General features: G+C 47.2%; 1 protein-coding gene across 1 annotated transcript in view; it reads right to left on the bottom strand.

The window, feature by feature from the left end:
* Positions 1-11763, bottom strand: part of COL26A1 (collagen type XXVI alpha 1 chain) — a 186188-nt gene extending 174425 nt beyond the window's left edge. The window contains exon 1 of the mRNA XM_090279102.1: positions 11495-11763. Within this exon, the coding sequence (XP_090135228.1) occupies positions 11495-11652 (158 nt within the window). The 5' untranslated portion in view covers positions 11653-11763. The remainder of the gene's footprint in view (positions 1-11494) is intronic.
* Positions 11764-17732: the final 5969 nt, after the last annotated feature.

Below are 17732 nucleotides of genomic sequence, written 5' to 3'. Positions count from 1 at the left end.
TTGAGAATTTCAAAATGGTGAGTACAAAGCATTAAATCCCAAGCACGGGACCCTGCTTAGCATGAGGCCCTGGCCTCTGCACTGGTCAAATGCACTGCCTGGGGAGACCTGAAGGGAGGAGGAAGGCCAGGGGTGCGGGTGGGAAGGAAAGAGCAAAGAGTCAGGAGAGGGAGAAGAGGGGAAGGATGGGTCTCAGTACAGCAGCGTCGTCATATCAGGGATCAGGCCCTTTCCAAAACTGACTTGCCAGACAGTTTCTAAATGGAAATCAAAAAGCAGTCACTGGTTCTGAATTCCATGCCATAACTTTTAGAATCATCTGAAACAAGGTAAAAATCCTGAACATCAGGTCAGAACACAGCTGTGTTTTGAAAAGAGCAGAAGAAAGTTCCCATGAGCAGCCCTGGAGGCTTCGCTCCTGGTGTGCCTTGTCATTTCTGAAAGGGGCCTGTATGTCCAGGACCACTGCATGACCGTGCCACAGGGACTGCCAAGTGACACTTGGTAGGACCCACATCTGCCCTATATCCATGGCCTCAGTGGGTCTTTGGTGGATGCCGTTTGCTTCGGTCAACACAACTGGCAGAGCCCAACTCCGTTTTGAGCCCTGAAGCTGGGCCCCAAGCAGGCAGGCAAGTGGCGTCCCCCTTGGCACTCACCTTGGCACTCACAGTCTGCTGGGGCGTGAAGAACAGTAAAGGAAGAGAAGATATGAGATAAGAACATCTGAATGCAGACAACTTAAATGGGTCACTGTGATGAAGCCTTTATGACTGGGGACATTTGCGAAAAGGTCAGCCAGCTTGCAAGGATTTGGGTTACACATGTGCTCACTCCACCCCGAGACCCACGCCACATGTTCCCAGAGGTGACAATTACACAGAATTGCCTTAAACCTGGGCAGGAAGAGCCTCACTCTCCCGCTGTCTCAACAAGCTCTGGCCCCCTCTGGCCACTCCCCACCCCACAGGGCAAGGAAACTGTGGGGCCAAGAGGACATGATCCCCAGAGCCCACAGCCCCCTTGCAGACCAAGCGTAGGTATCCAGGGGCCTGGGATTCCCCTCCCAAACAGCAGAGCCCAAGGTATGGCCAATGGCAGCTGTTACGGTGAGGGGAGGAGCCGGGATTGGCGTAGAATGTCCACAGTGTGTGCAGAGCAGGGGTGCGGCAGGACAAGAAGGAAAGTGAAGGCCTGGTCTCCCTGAGCCACTGAGGCCAGAGTTCTAAACGTGAAGCTGGTCCCTGGGTCATTAGGAGGGTGTGTTTGTCAAGGTCAATGACAGAATAAATTTTCACAGCTTCTAAGCTTTTAAATATTTAGATATATGGTATGTGGGCCTTCACCTGTACCCTAGCCCCAGGCCCCACAAGCGTTAGGGGAGGCCCAGGCTTGCAGATTGTAGAGGCCAGGGAAGTCTACTATGCTCATCTCACAAGGTCCTTTTGACCCAGCACCATTAAATGGCTTCAAAATGTACCTCCGAGGAAAAACAGCTGATGGGAACGTAAAATGATAGAACTCCTCTGGGGGGTGATTTGACACTAACAGAATTATGTAGGCATTTACCTTTCCATTCAGAAAACCCACTTTAAAAAAAAATGCATACTAGCCCTGGCTGGAGTGGCTGAGTGGATTGAGTGCCAGCCTGTGAACCAAAGGGTCACTGGTTCAATTCCCTGTCAGGGCACATGCCTAGGCTGCAGGGCAGGTCCCCAGTTGGGGGTGTGCAAGAGGCAACCACACATTGATGTTTCTCTCCCTCTTTTTCTCCCTCCCATCCCCTCTCTCTATAAATAAGTAAATAAAATCTCTTTTAAAAAGGATATGTACATTGTTCATGCACATTAAACATGTCTATTCTCTGGAGTAATGGCATTAAATGGGTAGGTGTTCTGGCTTTAAAAAATGTATACTAAAGATTCATTTGCAAAAATATGAAATAATGCACAGTAACATATACTGTGGCATTATATGTGACAAAAAGTTAGAACAACACAGTGTCTCTCAGTACAGGGCAAGCTATATAAACATAAACTGTAGCCATTCACAGCCCACAGAACTATGAGGCTGTGAAAACAAATGCCGCAGACATGAAAAGTTCTGCACGTGGGTGGTGCTGATGGTTGTACAACACTGTGAATAATGTGTTTAATGCCACTGAACTGTACATTGAAAGATGATTAAGATGGTGAATTTTATTATGTGTATTTTAACCACAATTTTTTAAATCAAGAAAAAAAAATGCACGCAGAAGGTATCTATGCCCTGAGATAGAGCAGTCTCCATAGCACATAGTAAAGCAAAAAAATCCAAGTGCAGGACAGTATCACTAGTACACCACCTCTGTATAAGAAAAGGAGGAGGCAGATACACTCATGCTTACATTGGCAAAAAGAAACAATCAAAACATAGCTACCTACAAATAGCAGATAATAGTAAAATTATTTATACAAGTATTCTAGTAATTAAATGAAAAAGGAATGTCAGAATTAGAATAAAACCATTTTGCAATCCTTAATGAAAGAATGTTGTCGGCAAAGATCAACACATCACAAGAAGGAGCAATGACCAGACATTGTGGGATTCCTGAGATGCTTCTTGATGGAAGAATACTACACAACGAAAGAGGTAATTTTGACTAAATAATAATAATAACAGAGGAAGATGAGGAGATGGAGGAGGAAGGGGGAGAAAGGAACCCAAATCCAATCAAGCCCGTCTAATCAATTTCTAGTCTTCTGGAAATACTGAGGACAGAAGAACATGTGAACAAGCACCATGAGAATACAAACTCCTGAACAAGGAAAACTCTATCAGGCCTGGTCTCTTCAACCAATAAATTGCAAGGAAAAGAGAGCTAGAAAAGGAAACCTGTAGACAGTGGCGCTCTGGTGAATGTTTAACATCCAGCTCTCCAGAAAAAGGCATCCTGTCCTTCCATGTCAGTCACCTCGGGCTGCCATAATGAACTACCATAGACATTTATTTCTCACATCTGGAGGTTAGGATCCAAGGCAAAGGTCCTGGCAGATTCCATTTCCAGTGAGGACTCTCTTCCTGGCTTGGAGACAGCTGCTTTCTCTCAGTGTCTGAGCATAGCAGAGGGAAAGAGAGAGGGGTGTGGGGCCCTTTGGTCTTACTTCCTGTTCACATTAAGACACTAATCCCATCATGAGGCTCCACTCTCCTGACCACATCTAAACCTAGTCACCTCCCAAAGGCCCCGCTACCCAATGCCATCACATTAGGGGTGGGGCTTCAACATACACATTTTGAGGGAGCATAACATTCACTTCATAACAGAGTCTGATATGATATGATAAATTGGACCTATAATGAAGCATTCTCACTCTCCCCAAAAAAGTGTTATTAAATCTAATCAAACCTTTACATCTAATCTCTGATATAGAAGAGACACAGGGAGTAGAATGTGAAATTAATTATATCGCTTTGAATCAATCAGCCAGGTCTAGAACATGGACATTTCTTCAGGACAACTGGCTTCTTCCAATAAGTCAATGTCATGGGGGAAAGGCATTCTTTTTCAGGAGAAAGGACTCTTCTTCTACATTAAAAGAAACTAAAGAAACACAACAACTTAGATCCAGATTTGAACAAACTAACAATAATAAAAATGTTTTGGACAATTGAAGAAATATGGACATAATTGGATTTTAGATCCAATCATAATGAATAAAAAGTAATAGTATTAATAGCAGTAGTAAGGAATGACTGAGTTTGTTAGATGTACTAATGGCATGGTCCAGTGGTAAGGAATCAGGTGTATATGAATATCACCGGTGAAATGAACACTGAGTCTGGGATTTGCTTTAAAATACTATACACACAAAAAAGGAATATTTGGGGGTGGGGTGAAATAAGGGTGGCAAATATAATGGCTGGCAAATTTCAATGAGGGTACCTGAGGGTTCATTTCACTCTCTACTTGTGTATAGGCTTGAAAGTTTCCATTGAAAAAAAATTTAAATACAATATATTTAAATGTCCCCAAATCAAAATGTTTGGCTTCAGAGAGAATAATAGTTGTCTCGATTTTGCCTTTCAAGGGACATCTGGCAGTGTCTGGAGATAGTTTTGGTTGTCACAGTTGAGAGGTGGGGGTGAGCTGCTGGTATTTAGTGGGCAGAGGCCAGGGCTGCTGCTGAACGTCCTGCAATGCACAGGACAACCCCACAAGAAAGGACTATGCGGCCCACATATCAAGATCACTAAGCTTGAGAAACCTTGAGATAAAGGTAAGCAAAGTGTTCTAGGTGCTCATGGAGGGCATCTAACACATCAGGAAAAGGCATTCCAGGCAAATAAAACAGCATATGCAAAGAAACAGAGCCGTGAGAAAAATAACTAATGCAGTGTAGCTGGTGTAGACAGACAGAAGATGGGCTTTTGAAAGATAGCCTTTATATATATAATGGCAGAGAGGGTAAATTTTTTTTTTTTGCTTTTTTTTAAATATGATTTATTGTTTATACTATTACAGTTGTCCCAATTTCTTTTCCCTTCGTTCCCCTCCACCCAGTGATCCCCCTCCCTCCAGCTGTACCCCCACTTAGTCCATGTCCATTGGTTGTGGATATAGTTCTTCTCAACATCTTCCTATCTACTCCACACCCTCCTACTATGCTTCTTAATTCCTATACCATCTCCCTCCCTTACCCTCTTACCCCACCCCACTGACCTCCCCCCAAAATATTCCCCATACCTATAATTTTTTTCCTGCTCTTGTTGCCTACTTAGTCTGCCTTTGTTTCAATTCCCTAGCTTCTGTTGTTGGTTGTTGATAGTTTTCATTTTAATGTTCATACTTTTGATCCTCCTTCTCCTAAACAGATCCCTTTAACATTTCCTGTAACAGTGGTTTGGATCTGATGAACTCCTTCAGTTTTATTTTTTCCTGGAACCACTTTCTCTGCCCTTCTATTCTGAATGACAGCTTTGCTGGATAGAGTAATCGTGGTTGTAGGTTTTTACTTTTCATTACTTTGAATATTTCTTGCCAGTCCCTTCTTGCCTGCAGAGTTTCTTTTGAGAAATCAGCTGATAGTCTTATTGGGACCTCTTTGTATGTAATTAAATTCTCTTCTTCTCTCTTGATGCTTTTAAGATTCTCCATTTATCCTTAATTTTTGACATTTTGATTATAATGTGTCTTAGTGTGGTTCTCCCTGGGTCCAGTTTTTTTGGAACTCTCTGTGCTTCCTGGACCTGTAAGTCTATTTCCTTCCTCAAGTTAGGGAAGTTCTGCTTCATTATTTTTTCACATAACTTTTCAATTTCTAGTTCTTCTTCTTCACCTTCTGGCAGTCCTATGATTCAAATGTTGGCCCACTTATAGCTGTCCAATAAGTTTCTGTGCCTCTCCTCATTTTCCTCACTTCTCGTTTCCTCTTTCTGCACTGGTTGACTGTTTGTTCCACCCCTATGTTCCGATTTGTTGATTTGATCCCTGGTTTTATTGCCCTCACCACTAGTTTTGAATGTATTTTTGTTCATTTCAGTGGACTAGCCTTCATTCTTTCCCCATCTTGTTTAAGATCTGCTGTTAGTTCTGTAAGCATTTTTATAACCAAAGCTCTGAACTGAGCCTCGGGAAGAGTTCCTATCTGCTGCTTCTTTGATTACATATTTGCTGTCTGGTCAGTTGCATCACCAGGATCTCTATGATGATCTGTGCCATCCTGACCATTTTGTGTTAACCTTTGCTTCCTGGGCAGGGCTGTCACACCTCCTATGCTATAGGGGGCAGAGCCTTGTGCACTTGTCACAGCTGGGCAACCCGTCTTACCACGCTCTGGTGTTTTCTGCAGGGGTGGGGGTCCTAGATGGATTCCTGCCGTTCACTCTCTGCTGAGAGACCAGGAGCCTCCTCCTCCATCCCACCCTCTCCAGGCCTCACAGTCCAAGGCAATGAAGGTCTGCCTTCCCCAGCTTTGGAGTCGCAATCTGACGGGTCTGGTCTGCAGCTGGGGGTACTCCCCAGGTGCTTCTCGCCTCCCCTTAAATACGGGTGTCTGCTTACCACTGTCCTGCCTCTGTCGCTGCTGCTGCCATGGACAGCACAACTTGAACTCTCCTCCCTGGCTTCACCCCTCCTACCCATCCGGATGAGCACCACTTCTTTATAACTTCACACGTCGGACTTCCATTTATTTTCTGTAACTTCTGGTTATTTCTGGTTTTGCAGTAGTTGTATTCCTTCTTAGTCGTGGAGGGAGACGAAGCGTGTCAGTCTAGGCCTCCATCTTGGCCGGAAGTCCTGAGAGGGTGAATTTTATCATGAAAGCCAGGGCCGCAATTACATCACACCTGACTCCACTTTCCTGTCCCACACTCATAATGACATCACTTGATTGTCCTGGCACTCTTTCCTACTGAGCCCAGACTCTACCTCAGAATCCTTCTTAACACACTCACTCGGGCAGCTCCTATCAATCAGTGAGAGTTGAACAAAGAGTTAAAACCGGTCTGCGAAGCTGATGTAAGAGATGGTGGACCACCAAAGGGTTTTAACCAGGGGAAAGGCCTCTATGGCACCTGAGAAAGGTCTGTTCATTGGGCAGCAGTGTGGAAAAGGAAGAGATATCTTTATAGAACTAAAGCAGGTCTGATCAGACAGTGGCTAAGCTGGTACTGCTGGTGAGCAATGGCTTTACCAAAAAAAACTGACAGCCCCCTCGCCCCTCCACAGAAAGCCAGAGAGTCCTTAGGGTGGGGCGGTTCTAAGCAGCTGGAGAGAAAGACCAAGAGGATAGGAAGCTGAGGGTATCAGCAAAATCAAGGCTGGATTGGAAAGGCCATGTAGAGGACAGGCTGACAGACCAGAAGAAGACAGAGTGAGCAAAGAAGAGGTTCAGCCATGTGAGTGGGAGAAAGAGAGATGAGGACAAAAAGGCTTGAGTTCAGAGTTTAAGATATTGAGGTATGAGGTTCCTTCAGGGCAGCAAGAGCCAAGGGAGGCCAAGGGAAGTGGGTAAGTGTCCTGGCTGGTGTGGTTCAGTGGATTGAGTGCTGACCTGAGAACCAAAGGTCACTGGTTTGATTTCCAATCAGGGCACATCCTTGTGTGGCAGCCAAGTCCCTGGCTGGGAGCATGCAAGAGGCACCCAATCAATGTTTCTCTCCCTCTCATCCCCTCTCTCTAAAAATAAATAAAAATAAATTTTAGTAAGTGTTTTAAAGAAAAAGAAACTGGGTGATGGAAAAAGAAAGTGCTGGAGGGAGATGCCTAGAAGTGTGACACTGGGCTTCAGTGAGCCATACACCTGAACATCTGGGTGCCCAAAATAATGGTGGAATGAGTAGGAAGGGAGTGGGTAGGCTCAAAGGGTGTGGTGAGAATGACAGGGCCATGCAGAAAAAGGGCAGGGATGGAACAATGATCAGGGGAAATATTATTCACTCATTAGTATCAGCAACATGAAAGATGTGACCTGGAGCAAGAGCACCCAGCACACCTAGATGACCTGCAGGAGCAGCCAGTCAGCTGGGCTGGAGTGTGAGGGGTGGTTTGCAGCAAAAGGGACCAGAGGGTGGCTGCATCGGCTGGAGAAGGACCTGCACTGTAGCTAAACAGCTTGGACTCTTCTGATCACAGTGAGGATGGCTGAGGGGTGAGGGCCAGGGGAAATGAGTCAGATCTGCATTTTGCAACCCAGCATCTGTGCACCCCTTTTTGCTCCCACACCTTGTACACATGCCCTCCCAGGGGGCCTCACTCCCTGAATCCTGGTTTCCATGGGGTACACAGCAGGAAATGGGCTCAGGGAGGTTAAGAAATATGTACAAGTTCACATTATTCATTAGGGGCAGAGCCAGAAGCAGCTGCCCCACTGCAATGAGAGAACTAGTGGCCCTTAGACCCGCAGAGAGGCCCTGGCCTGGGTCCTGCACTTGAGAGGACCCTGCTCTTTCCTCTTCTCGCTGTGTTTCCCCATGAAATGACAACTCTGGGAGTCTGAGAGGAAGCACCCACCCAACCCCCTGCCTCTTTCTAGACCCAGCTCTGGGGGTTCAGGTTCCCTACCCAAATGCCCCCAAGCCCAAATCCATGGCCATTTCTCCCAGGCCATCCTTCCAAGGCTAAGGGGTATGAGCTGAATTTGGACCTGCAGGCTGAGGGATCTGTAAGCCTGGGCATAACCCTCACAGTGTGGGAGGAATCCATGGTAAAGGATGGGCCAGGGCCAGCCCTCTCCCTCGACATCTTCCAGAGCAGAATTCTAAGGCATCTAAGGACTCCTCCTTTGAACCTGGCTTTCCAAGTCATTGTAAAGGTATACTCATCAAGGGTGGCAGACTTATTTAATCATCATTAGATATTTAGCCTTAGGGTATGTGACTTTCATTTGTCCCTGGGCCTCAGGCTCTCTATAGGAGTAAGTGGTTTATGGGATGAGCATCATTCTTCAGGGGAGAAGCAAAAAGCAACACTGTCCTTTGTCCCCTGGCCCACAAACCCACTCTCTGGATGCATTCGTTCCCACCTCTGCTGAAATCCAGCAGGTCCCACAGCTCTTCTGAGTTCTCTGAGTCAGAAGAATAATCTCTAAGAATTAATGTTAAAACTTTATCTTTTATCTAAATTAAAACTTCTCCATCCTCTACCTGGAAGATGTGCACCACAGATGGGGTACAGGCTCTCCTCTGATCTTACGCCACGTGCCCTGAGGCCTCATGCCCTGAGCCCTGATCATCTGCTGCTGTTTTGGCCCCTTTCAGGTTGGATATAGAGATGAGGAGGAGACAACAGACAAGACCCTTAATAAACATCTGTGGGAGGAAGGGAGGGAGGGAAGTGAGATACGCACACTTTAAAGAGTGTCACAAATGTATTATCTTTCCTAGGTTAGAATGGAAGAACTGGGGCACTGGGGCGGGGAGTTGGGGGGCTCAGTCCTTAGTGCATCCCTACGGTCAATTAATGTTGCATTTCCCTTCAGCTTTTATTTGGTATCTGAATGACTCTGAAAGATTCTACTGGAAACAGCCCTCTGAGGAATTGAGGTTCTTTCCTTTTTACCAAAACAGCTTAAGCAAAGGGCTTCTGATGGAAGTGACCAGAGCAGAGCACTCCTGAGTAAGGCAAGATGCCCCCAACACGTGTCAGACCCAGACACCTGGCCCAGGAGAGTAGGCACAGGCATACACAGAAGACAGAGGTGAGACCTATGTCCAAAAATCAGATACCAACAGGAGCAAGGCCATGAAACAAAGGAAGACTATTTGTCAAAAAGAGTTCTGTTGCTTTGTGTGTCAACTGAGACCAAGCCACTATAAACAAACGTACAAAGCCAAAGCTCTGAAGTGCACCATGCCAAACGCTGTCCCCAAGCCCTCTGCTTCTGGGGCATTTGAATTTCAAGGACACAGGCCACCTGTGACTGATAGCTCATGAGACACAGGAACACGGGCTACTAGACCAGCTGAAACCTGCAATGCCCACCTGGCTTTGCATGGAAGGGCTCAGTTACACTCTGGAGCATCAACCTCAAGATCTGGAACCTGCCCCAAGCCTCCCTAAACACACCTCCTAGTATCCTATTTGGGAATCTATTTTCCACAAATTCATCCAGATCCTCCCTGAACCTAATTATACCTTCTCCCTGCTCCCATCCTGATGGAAAGAGTTCTGGAAGAATATCACATTTGTTTGGGCCTGTTTTTATTTGTGCTAAAACAATCCCTTCCAAGTTTCTACGGAGATCCCCAAATTCCAGCTCACCAAACACCAGAACTCCCGTCTCATCTCACTCTCTTCATGGACTTCACCTTTAGCTCCTCTCAAAGTACATATTCCAGGCTGCAGGAGTCATTTTCTTCCTTCCCACACTTTTTAACCACAAAAGTAATGCATGAATATACACTCCTTGTAAAACATGCAAACAAGAGGCAGGCAGAAGGGAAAAAAATCAAAGTTCTCTTTTACTCTATCCCTTCCCCATACCCCCTGCCCCAGGTCTCTCCATATAGATAACCATGGAAAATGGTTTCTTACAAACTTTTTTTCCAGGCACTTATATACCTAGACAAAGATCAGAATTTTTTTTCATAAATGAGATCATGCTATACATATTATTCTGCAACTTGAAAAGCTTATTTTTCAGACTATTCTCATATGGAATTGTGCAGAGGCCACACTACTGTGGGTGTTTGGAGAATTGAAGCTTTGGGTAAGTATTTCCAAACAGAATGGGGGAAATAAAATTGCATGCAAAGTTTTCCAGAAGCACTTTTATAAGCTTTTGAGTCTCGCTTATCCAGCCACTAAGTGTATGTTCTTCCCAGCACAAAATACCCCTGTCTCCTTCCTATAAGACATTGCCAGAATTCATCTTGGTCGCCCTCCCAGGTTTGGTAAATACAAGAAGGAGAAAAGACCTGGGGTCTGTCGTTTGTCTTCCTCCAGAGCAATAAGCAGAACGGTGCCAGAAAGCACAGGAGGTCAGTCCTGAGTTGCCACTGAATTGGGGACCTCTCTCTGGGCCTCAGTTTCCTCGGTTAAAGGAAAGATAATACTCCCATAGTTAACCCGGGAGTGTTTTTAGGATCAAAAGAGATGAATGGTTCGAATGCAGGTTGTGCGTTCTAGAGAACTACTACAGCCGTGGGAGTAGTAATTAGCATTAAATGGGGAGAAGCTAACTTCGAGTGAGTTGCGCAAATGAGGCGTTTGGCAACTTTTACTCGCTTGCTTACGCGTTTTCTAGGAGAATTCAACCACCGCGCGAGGAGACCCTGCCCTAACCTTCGCGGGGGTGGCCTGGGCGCCACCTGCCGGCAGAGGAGGAGGCAGCGGGGGATCCCGGCACCGCGGGCTCTGTGACCCGGTCCGCTCTCAGACCCACAGCGGATCCATCTGATCCGAGCCGGTTCCACGTCTCCAGGAGTCTGGGCGGCCGCAGCCGAAGTTCCTCCTCGGACCCAGCTCCAAAGACCGGACAGAATTGCCCCTCCGCAGCCCTTCGGCAGCCTTCAGGAGAGGCGGAGGACCTGGACAAGCGGCCTTGGCAACCCGGGAACCTGCTGCCCAACACAAAGCCGTGGTTGCGCAGGTGAGCGCGGCGGCGCCGCCACGTGAGCCAGTGAACGTCCAGGGACTGAGCCACCGAACCCCGACCAGCCAGCGGCCTCCTGCCTCCTCCTGGCCCTGCCTCAGGTTTCAGCCACCTACACCCGAAGCCGGGAGCCGAAGCGGAGGAGGTTGGGAGATCAAGGAAAAGAGGAGAGATGGTGGGCCCCGCACCTTTAGTCCCTCGGTCCCGTGCCGACAGCCTCCACTGTCCTTATCCCCAGGCATGGACCACCCCGCGTCCCCAGCCCCCTGTCCTCGACCGCTCTGCGTCCCCAGGCCCCGCGGCCCCACTCCCCCGGCCCCTACTGTCCTTGTCTGCAGCCCCCAACCACCCCACGTCCCCAGCCCCAAGTCCTCAACTGCCCGGCGCCCCCAGGCCCTGCCGGCCTCGATACTCACCGGCGGCCCCCGTAGCCGCTGCCGGGGGAGCCGGCGCCCGGGTCGGGGTAGCCGTGCTGCTGCAGGGCTGCCGCTGGGAAGGGATAGAGAAAGCCGGTGCCCAGCGCCGACCCGCAGAGGCAGCAGCACGCCCAGGGCAGGAGGAGAGCCAGCTTCATTTTGCACAGCCGCCTGCGGGGACCCCCAGCCCCAGGCGGGAGGACCGTGGGGAGCGCACCAGCGGCGGGACCGAACCCCCTGCCCCCGCCTGGAGAAGAGCGAGGGAGCCGGCGAGCGAGCGGAGCCCGGGTCCGAGCTGAAAGTGTCTGGGGGGCGCCCAAGCCTCTCCAGGGCCGCCTTTTAAAATTCAGCGAGGTGGGCTCTACGCCGTCAAAGGGGGCGTGGGGCTTTCTCATTAACCCTCGGCGGTCCGGGGCTCAGGAGGAGGCAGTGGCCGCAGAGCTGGGGCTCGAACTCCGCTGGCAGTCCCAGAAGCCAAAAGCCCCAAAAGCCAGACCTTGCGCCAGGGTCCCCACACACACGCTCTAGAACCTTACCAACCAAACCCTCTTCGGGTCCACAAACGCTTGTGAAGCACCCACTCCTTGCCTGGCAATTTCACCTGGGAAAGTTGTTTAAAACCCCATAACATTGCTCTCTCTATTAAGTTCTCTCCACTCTTCAGAGATGGAAACTGAGGCTCAAAAACATAAAGCCAGAAAAATACACGCTCCTTGTCCAGGGTTTTTTGGACCAAACCATTGCACACCCAGTCTCCCCCTTGCACCCTCAGCCCTTACCTCCACAGCTCTCTCTTCGGGTGAGAGTAACTGGAAATGAGGGAAGCCCTCAATTTGGGTGAGAATTGGTCCCTAGAATCTCAGCTGCATGAGACATCCAATCTGAAAAAAGCTGAGAACGATGTGATGTGATTGCACCTTTTAACAGATGAAAAGGCTGAGTCCCAGTTCTCACATGAGCCCTCAGCCACAAGTTGGTCTTTTCTGGGCTGCAGGATCCCCACAACACCTTACCTTGCCTATGAGACAGATGCGACCTGAAATCCATCCTGTGCCTCCCTCCCCAAGTTGGGAGTCTCTTTCTAATTTTTCAAAAGTATCCTAGGGGCTGGCAAAGGCCCTGAAGCTGGCTCTGCCCCTGCTAACATTGGAACAGTCTGTAAAATACCTGTAGGACTGGAGAGAAGGCATCAAATATGGAAACGCTTAACAGACTGCAACATTCCATCATTGGCTTTTGCCTTCTTGTTTGCATATCCCAATATGTACATGTCCCATATGTACCCCTGGAGTACACACCCCAGGATATCATACCTAACTCACTCCACCCTCTCTCCAAACTACCCATCCTTATCAACTCAGTTCCCTCAAATCCTGCCAGGGTCTTTTAAATGGAACTTCCACATTTTCTGAGTCCAGAGTCTCCATCCAGGAATCAGAATGAGTAGAGCCCATCTCAGAGCAGACAGCCCCCTAATGGAAAACATAACTTGGACTTAGGACCACTTCCTTCTTCTCGCTCTTCATTCCTCTCTCAAGGCCTAAAAGATTTGGAGAATTTTGGTTATCAGGGGATTTGCAGTGTTTTCCCCAAAAGGAATCTGAACTGTGCTCATTGGGCAGTTGGCCAACATACAATAAATGATGAGGTCATCCCCTTGACCCAGAAATTTGTAAGCATTCTGTCTTCCTCCTTCCCCTCCTTTACTTCCATAATGAGATCTTAAAGACCAGAAAAGTCCATGTTGCTGTGAAGTGGCTTCATGCTGCAGGCATTACAGCAAGGGGACAAGAAGCTTGTTTTTATCTTAAATTCATTTTTCCAGTGCCAGGGGCTGCACCCCAGCTAGAGGGACCAAGGAGAAGAAGGGAGAACACTACTCCATATATGACATGATTCTCTGAGAACAGAAAGCTCTAGGAAAAGAATGAATACATCCCAGAAACTTCAGTTGTCCAAGTTTGGTCCTCTTCACACCAGGACACTAAGTTCATTCTGTCCACATGAACAGGTACCAAGAAATTTCTGTGTGTCCAGCAATTGTGCCAGGTGCAGTGAAGGCTCTTAGAAAAGCAAATTGCATAGTTCTCACCCTCAAAGTGCTTATACTATTCTTTAGGAAGGCATTAAATGGCCTTTTTTCCTTCAAAAGACAGCAGTCAGTATGGACAAATGGTCTACAAACAAGAAGCGATTGCATTTAGATGGTGAGGGATAAAAGCACAAAGATGCATAAAATCAAGAGATGTATTATTACCCACACTACCTAGACCAAGGAGACCCAGGTCAGCTCCTGAATCTCCCACTAACTTACTGAGTGACCTGGAGTAAACAATGAAGAATGGATTGGCTTGTCCCTGAAGACCTTTCCAGTTCTGACCTTCTGTAATTCACCTTTCCCTTCATCCTCCACTCCTGTCTCCAAGGCAATGGTTGATATACTCAACCTTATTAAATGGTCATTCTTGTAGGCAAGATTTTCCACTGCAGCACCCCAGCAGGGCCACAGGAGCCAAGAACGGAGAAAGATTCTGTGGAATCACACTAAACTCCTCACCACCAACCCAGAACACCAGTTAGTGGAGTCCAGCTCTAAGTAACAGCTGTGTGACCTCGGACAAGTTATTTAACCTCTCTGAGCATCTTCATCTGTAAAATCATCATAATAAAAATAACAGCACCTAATGTATGGATTTGCTAAATATGAATTCAATGAATTATCCACATCAACTTGGAATGGTGCTTCTGACATTGTAGTGCTCGGTAAGCTTAATTATTATTATTGAATATTTGCAAGGCTTTGATGAGGTACAGAGCTGAAGAACACCCTCATCACCCCCAGGGCTGGGGCCAGCCAGTCAGACCGGAAGCGCTCAGAGATTTCTCAGAAGACTTGGAGCCCCAGGGTAACCTGATACAACTTACTCCGTGGTCAACAATTGAAAACAAAACTTCATTTTAAAACATACTGTACTGAAATGTTATTGAGTAGGTTGCGCCATTTACATTATTTTTCAATATAAGACACATTTGCGGTTGGCGGCAAGAGTGGGAAAGTGTGGGCAGCCCTGAAAAACCTGGCACAGCTGTGCCCTGGGAAGGTCTGTTGCATTTTCAAACATTAGCCTCCCTGGTTGGCCTCTGATCAGCCCTCCATATAGTGCTTGTCTCTATATTTCAAACTATGCCCGCCGCACTCCCTAAATACATGTTAAAATCTCAGTAGAGGCAGAAACCATCGTTCCCAAGAGCCCAGGAAATTGAAAATTAAAAGCTTGAAGTTGGGAACCCTGTTGTAGAGATGGCACCTTCTTCCCCAATTCCTTGGGGACCTTTGCTAATCACATAACCCCAGAAACCTTGATAAAATAAAAACTGGACAAATAAAGAGTCGGGTGTATTTCACTAAATACTTTCTTCCTCAAACACAGGCAGGCAGGCATTCTCAAAATACAGATCTTTCAGATGAGGAGATGAGAGAGTGATTTTTCTGGGATCCTGTGCTCTCTCCTTTCTGTAAGTTCAAAGGCACCTTAGAACCGAGGTTGTTTGTACAAAGAGGAATCAGATTTCTTGAGGAAGAAGACAAACCCACCCCCCCATCACCACCAGAGAAGTGTGCTCCTCTGCAACTATGTTTTCAGGCCTTTCTGATAAGAAAAGGTCAGTCAGGATCCTCTTCAGCAGACAAAAAGCAGATCTTCACTTCTGCTGAAGTCAGCAGAGAGAGCCACTGAACAAAGAAGTAAATACTCATCAGGCTGGAGCCAAGGTAAATATTGACCTTCTGGCATGATAAATCTTCCTGTTAATCTAAAACAGAAATCCCCCCTCTCCAGATTGCCCTATAGAACAAGGATTCTGCAGTTTTCCTAGAAGCCTAGGGAGGCCATGTAGGAACAGAGTGATTTTCATATTGATTTCTCTAGCAGCCCTTGTTCCCAGCTGTTCTGATTCCAGGCCAGTACAGAAACAGGCTGGAGTTGACCCAAGGTAGCAGGAAGGTCACAATAGAAGGGCTTCTTTGTTTGGCTCCAAACTCTGTGCTTGACCAGGGCAAAGTATGAACAGAACATGGAGATTGACCCTAAATTTTCTTTACCTAGACACCCCCAAAATTCCACCGAGGACCTATAGAAGGGAATGCTTCTTTGCTCAGCATACCTACAAGTGTAGGCCTACCTGTTTGTCCAAACATTGCCAGTGAAATAGGCATTCAGAAGACAGCAAAGTTGGCAGCTATTACAAAATAACCCATGATCTTAAACAGAAGTTTTTTCAAAAGTACTGAAAGCAAAACCTAAAAATAAAAAAATTAAAAATTAAAAAAACTAAAAAATATGGAGTGTGCCCAACTGTCCATACTGAAGGCCCAACTAAAATGTGATAAGAAGTTTGACTACTGGCCAAGGTAGTCACAGCTAAACAAATGCCTCCCTAGGAGCTTAATGAGATCACTTGGTGATAAATGATGAAAAGGACTATCTTAGTCTGCTCAGGTTGCTATAACACAATAGCATTAATTGGGGAATTATAAACAACAGAAATTTATTTCTCACAGTTCCGTAGACTGGAAGTCTGAGATCAAGCCACCAGCAGATTAAGTGTCAAGTGACAACCTGCTTCCCAGTTCATAAATAGCTATCTTTTCATTGTGTCCTCACATGGTGGAAGAGGTGAGGCAGTTCTCTAGAGTCCCTTTTATAAGGGCACTAATCAATTTATGAGGGCTCCACCGCCATGACCTAATTAACTCCCAAAGGCCTGACCCTCTAATGCCATCACTTTGGGGGCTAGGATCTCAACATATGCTTTTGGGGTGGGGGGCACACAACATTCAGCCCATTGCAGGGAACTAGAGCTATAGAACAAAAAGGAGGTAACATCCAGGGGAATGCCGACATGACAAGCTTTACCATAGCACAGGCATGAAGGCGGTAGAGGGTTCAAACAATGAATCCACATTATGCTGTCCCACCCAAAAGTGTCCCAAGCTGAGGGTTTGCAGTGGGGATCTTCCCAGGACTCTCCCCACCCAGCTCTCCACACCCACTCCTCTGCCCAGTCCTGCAATTCAGCACTTGGAGCTCTTACCAGAGAGCTGGTGGTAAAATAAACTATCGGTGGGTGAGGAGGGGAGCTGCCAGGGCAGGAAGGGGCTGTGGTACAAGAGAGATGTTGGACTTAGAAAAGGAAAGACTAGGGGGAAGTGATCCAGCTTTCTAAGCCATGCAGGAAAAAAGAATTAAACTTGTCTGAGCCCCAAGGATGAACTGGGGGCCAATGGATGAAAGATGTCAACTGAATATAAGGAAGAACTTTGTAATAGACTAGATTGAGCTGCATGGTGGCGGGGGTGGAGGTGGCAAGGGGTGAGTTCGCCACCACTAGAGGGATCCAGGTAACAACTGCTAGAAACGTAATTAAGCAGAAGGCACTATCAATGGGCCTTAGACTGTGATTCAAGACTCCAAAGGCAAGAAAGGGATCTAAACAACTGTAAAATTTTCCCCAAACAGGCATGAATAAGTATCGTAGACTCTACTGGTGCTCACCAACATCTGGATCTTCTGTCCACTCTGGACACAGAGAAGACTCCCTCAGAAACTTCCCTTGCTGCTAGGCAGAGCCACAGGACTAGCTCTGGCCAGTAGACTATGACCAGAAAGAACCTGTGCCACTTCCAAGGCAAAGAGAGAAGAGGGAGTATGGATTCTCCAAGCCCTCTTAGTTTCTGTCACAGCAGACCTTCCCTGGGGTGGACCCTGGTCAGCCTGGATCCCTTAGCAGAGAAGATAATTCCTCCACCCACTCCACCCTCTAACTAGCAATGGACATCTTTTGTTTTGAGATGTCAGTTGTCATTGCAGCATCACATATGCGTGGTTTGGTGGCTTCCTGCAAAGTGGCCCTTTGACCTGCAGAAGCTGTTTGAAAATGACCTCATGAGGGCAAGATTGGACCTTTTGACACTTATCCATCTGCATTTTTTGCACAGCCTAGATCACTTCCCAGCTGTGTCACTGAGCAAACCTGCATCCATGACAAACCAAACTACACAGGCCCTGGTGGTGCCCAGTCGGGTTAGACACCATTTCACCCTCAGTGGGACTTACAAGATCCTTAGGAAGGGTGCAAGTAGACATGGTCCCTGATGCCATATGATCCAAAGTTAACAATTCAGAGGGGCAAGTGGAGGCTGAGAGTCTGGAGGTACTTCGAGCAGAAGCATGGCAAA

Source organism: Furipterus horrens, unplaced genomic scaffold (assembly GCF_987537825.1).
Source record: "Furipterus horrens unplaced genomic scaffold, mFurHor1.1.pri manual_scaffold_5, whole genome shotgun sequence".
Taxonomy (NCBI): Eukaryota; Metazoa; Chordata; class Mammalia; order Chiroptera; family Furipteridae; genus Furipterus; species Furipterus horrens.
The sequence above is the reverse complement of the archived record's forward strand: the minus strand, read 5'-3'. Positions and strand labels throughout refer to the sequence as shown.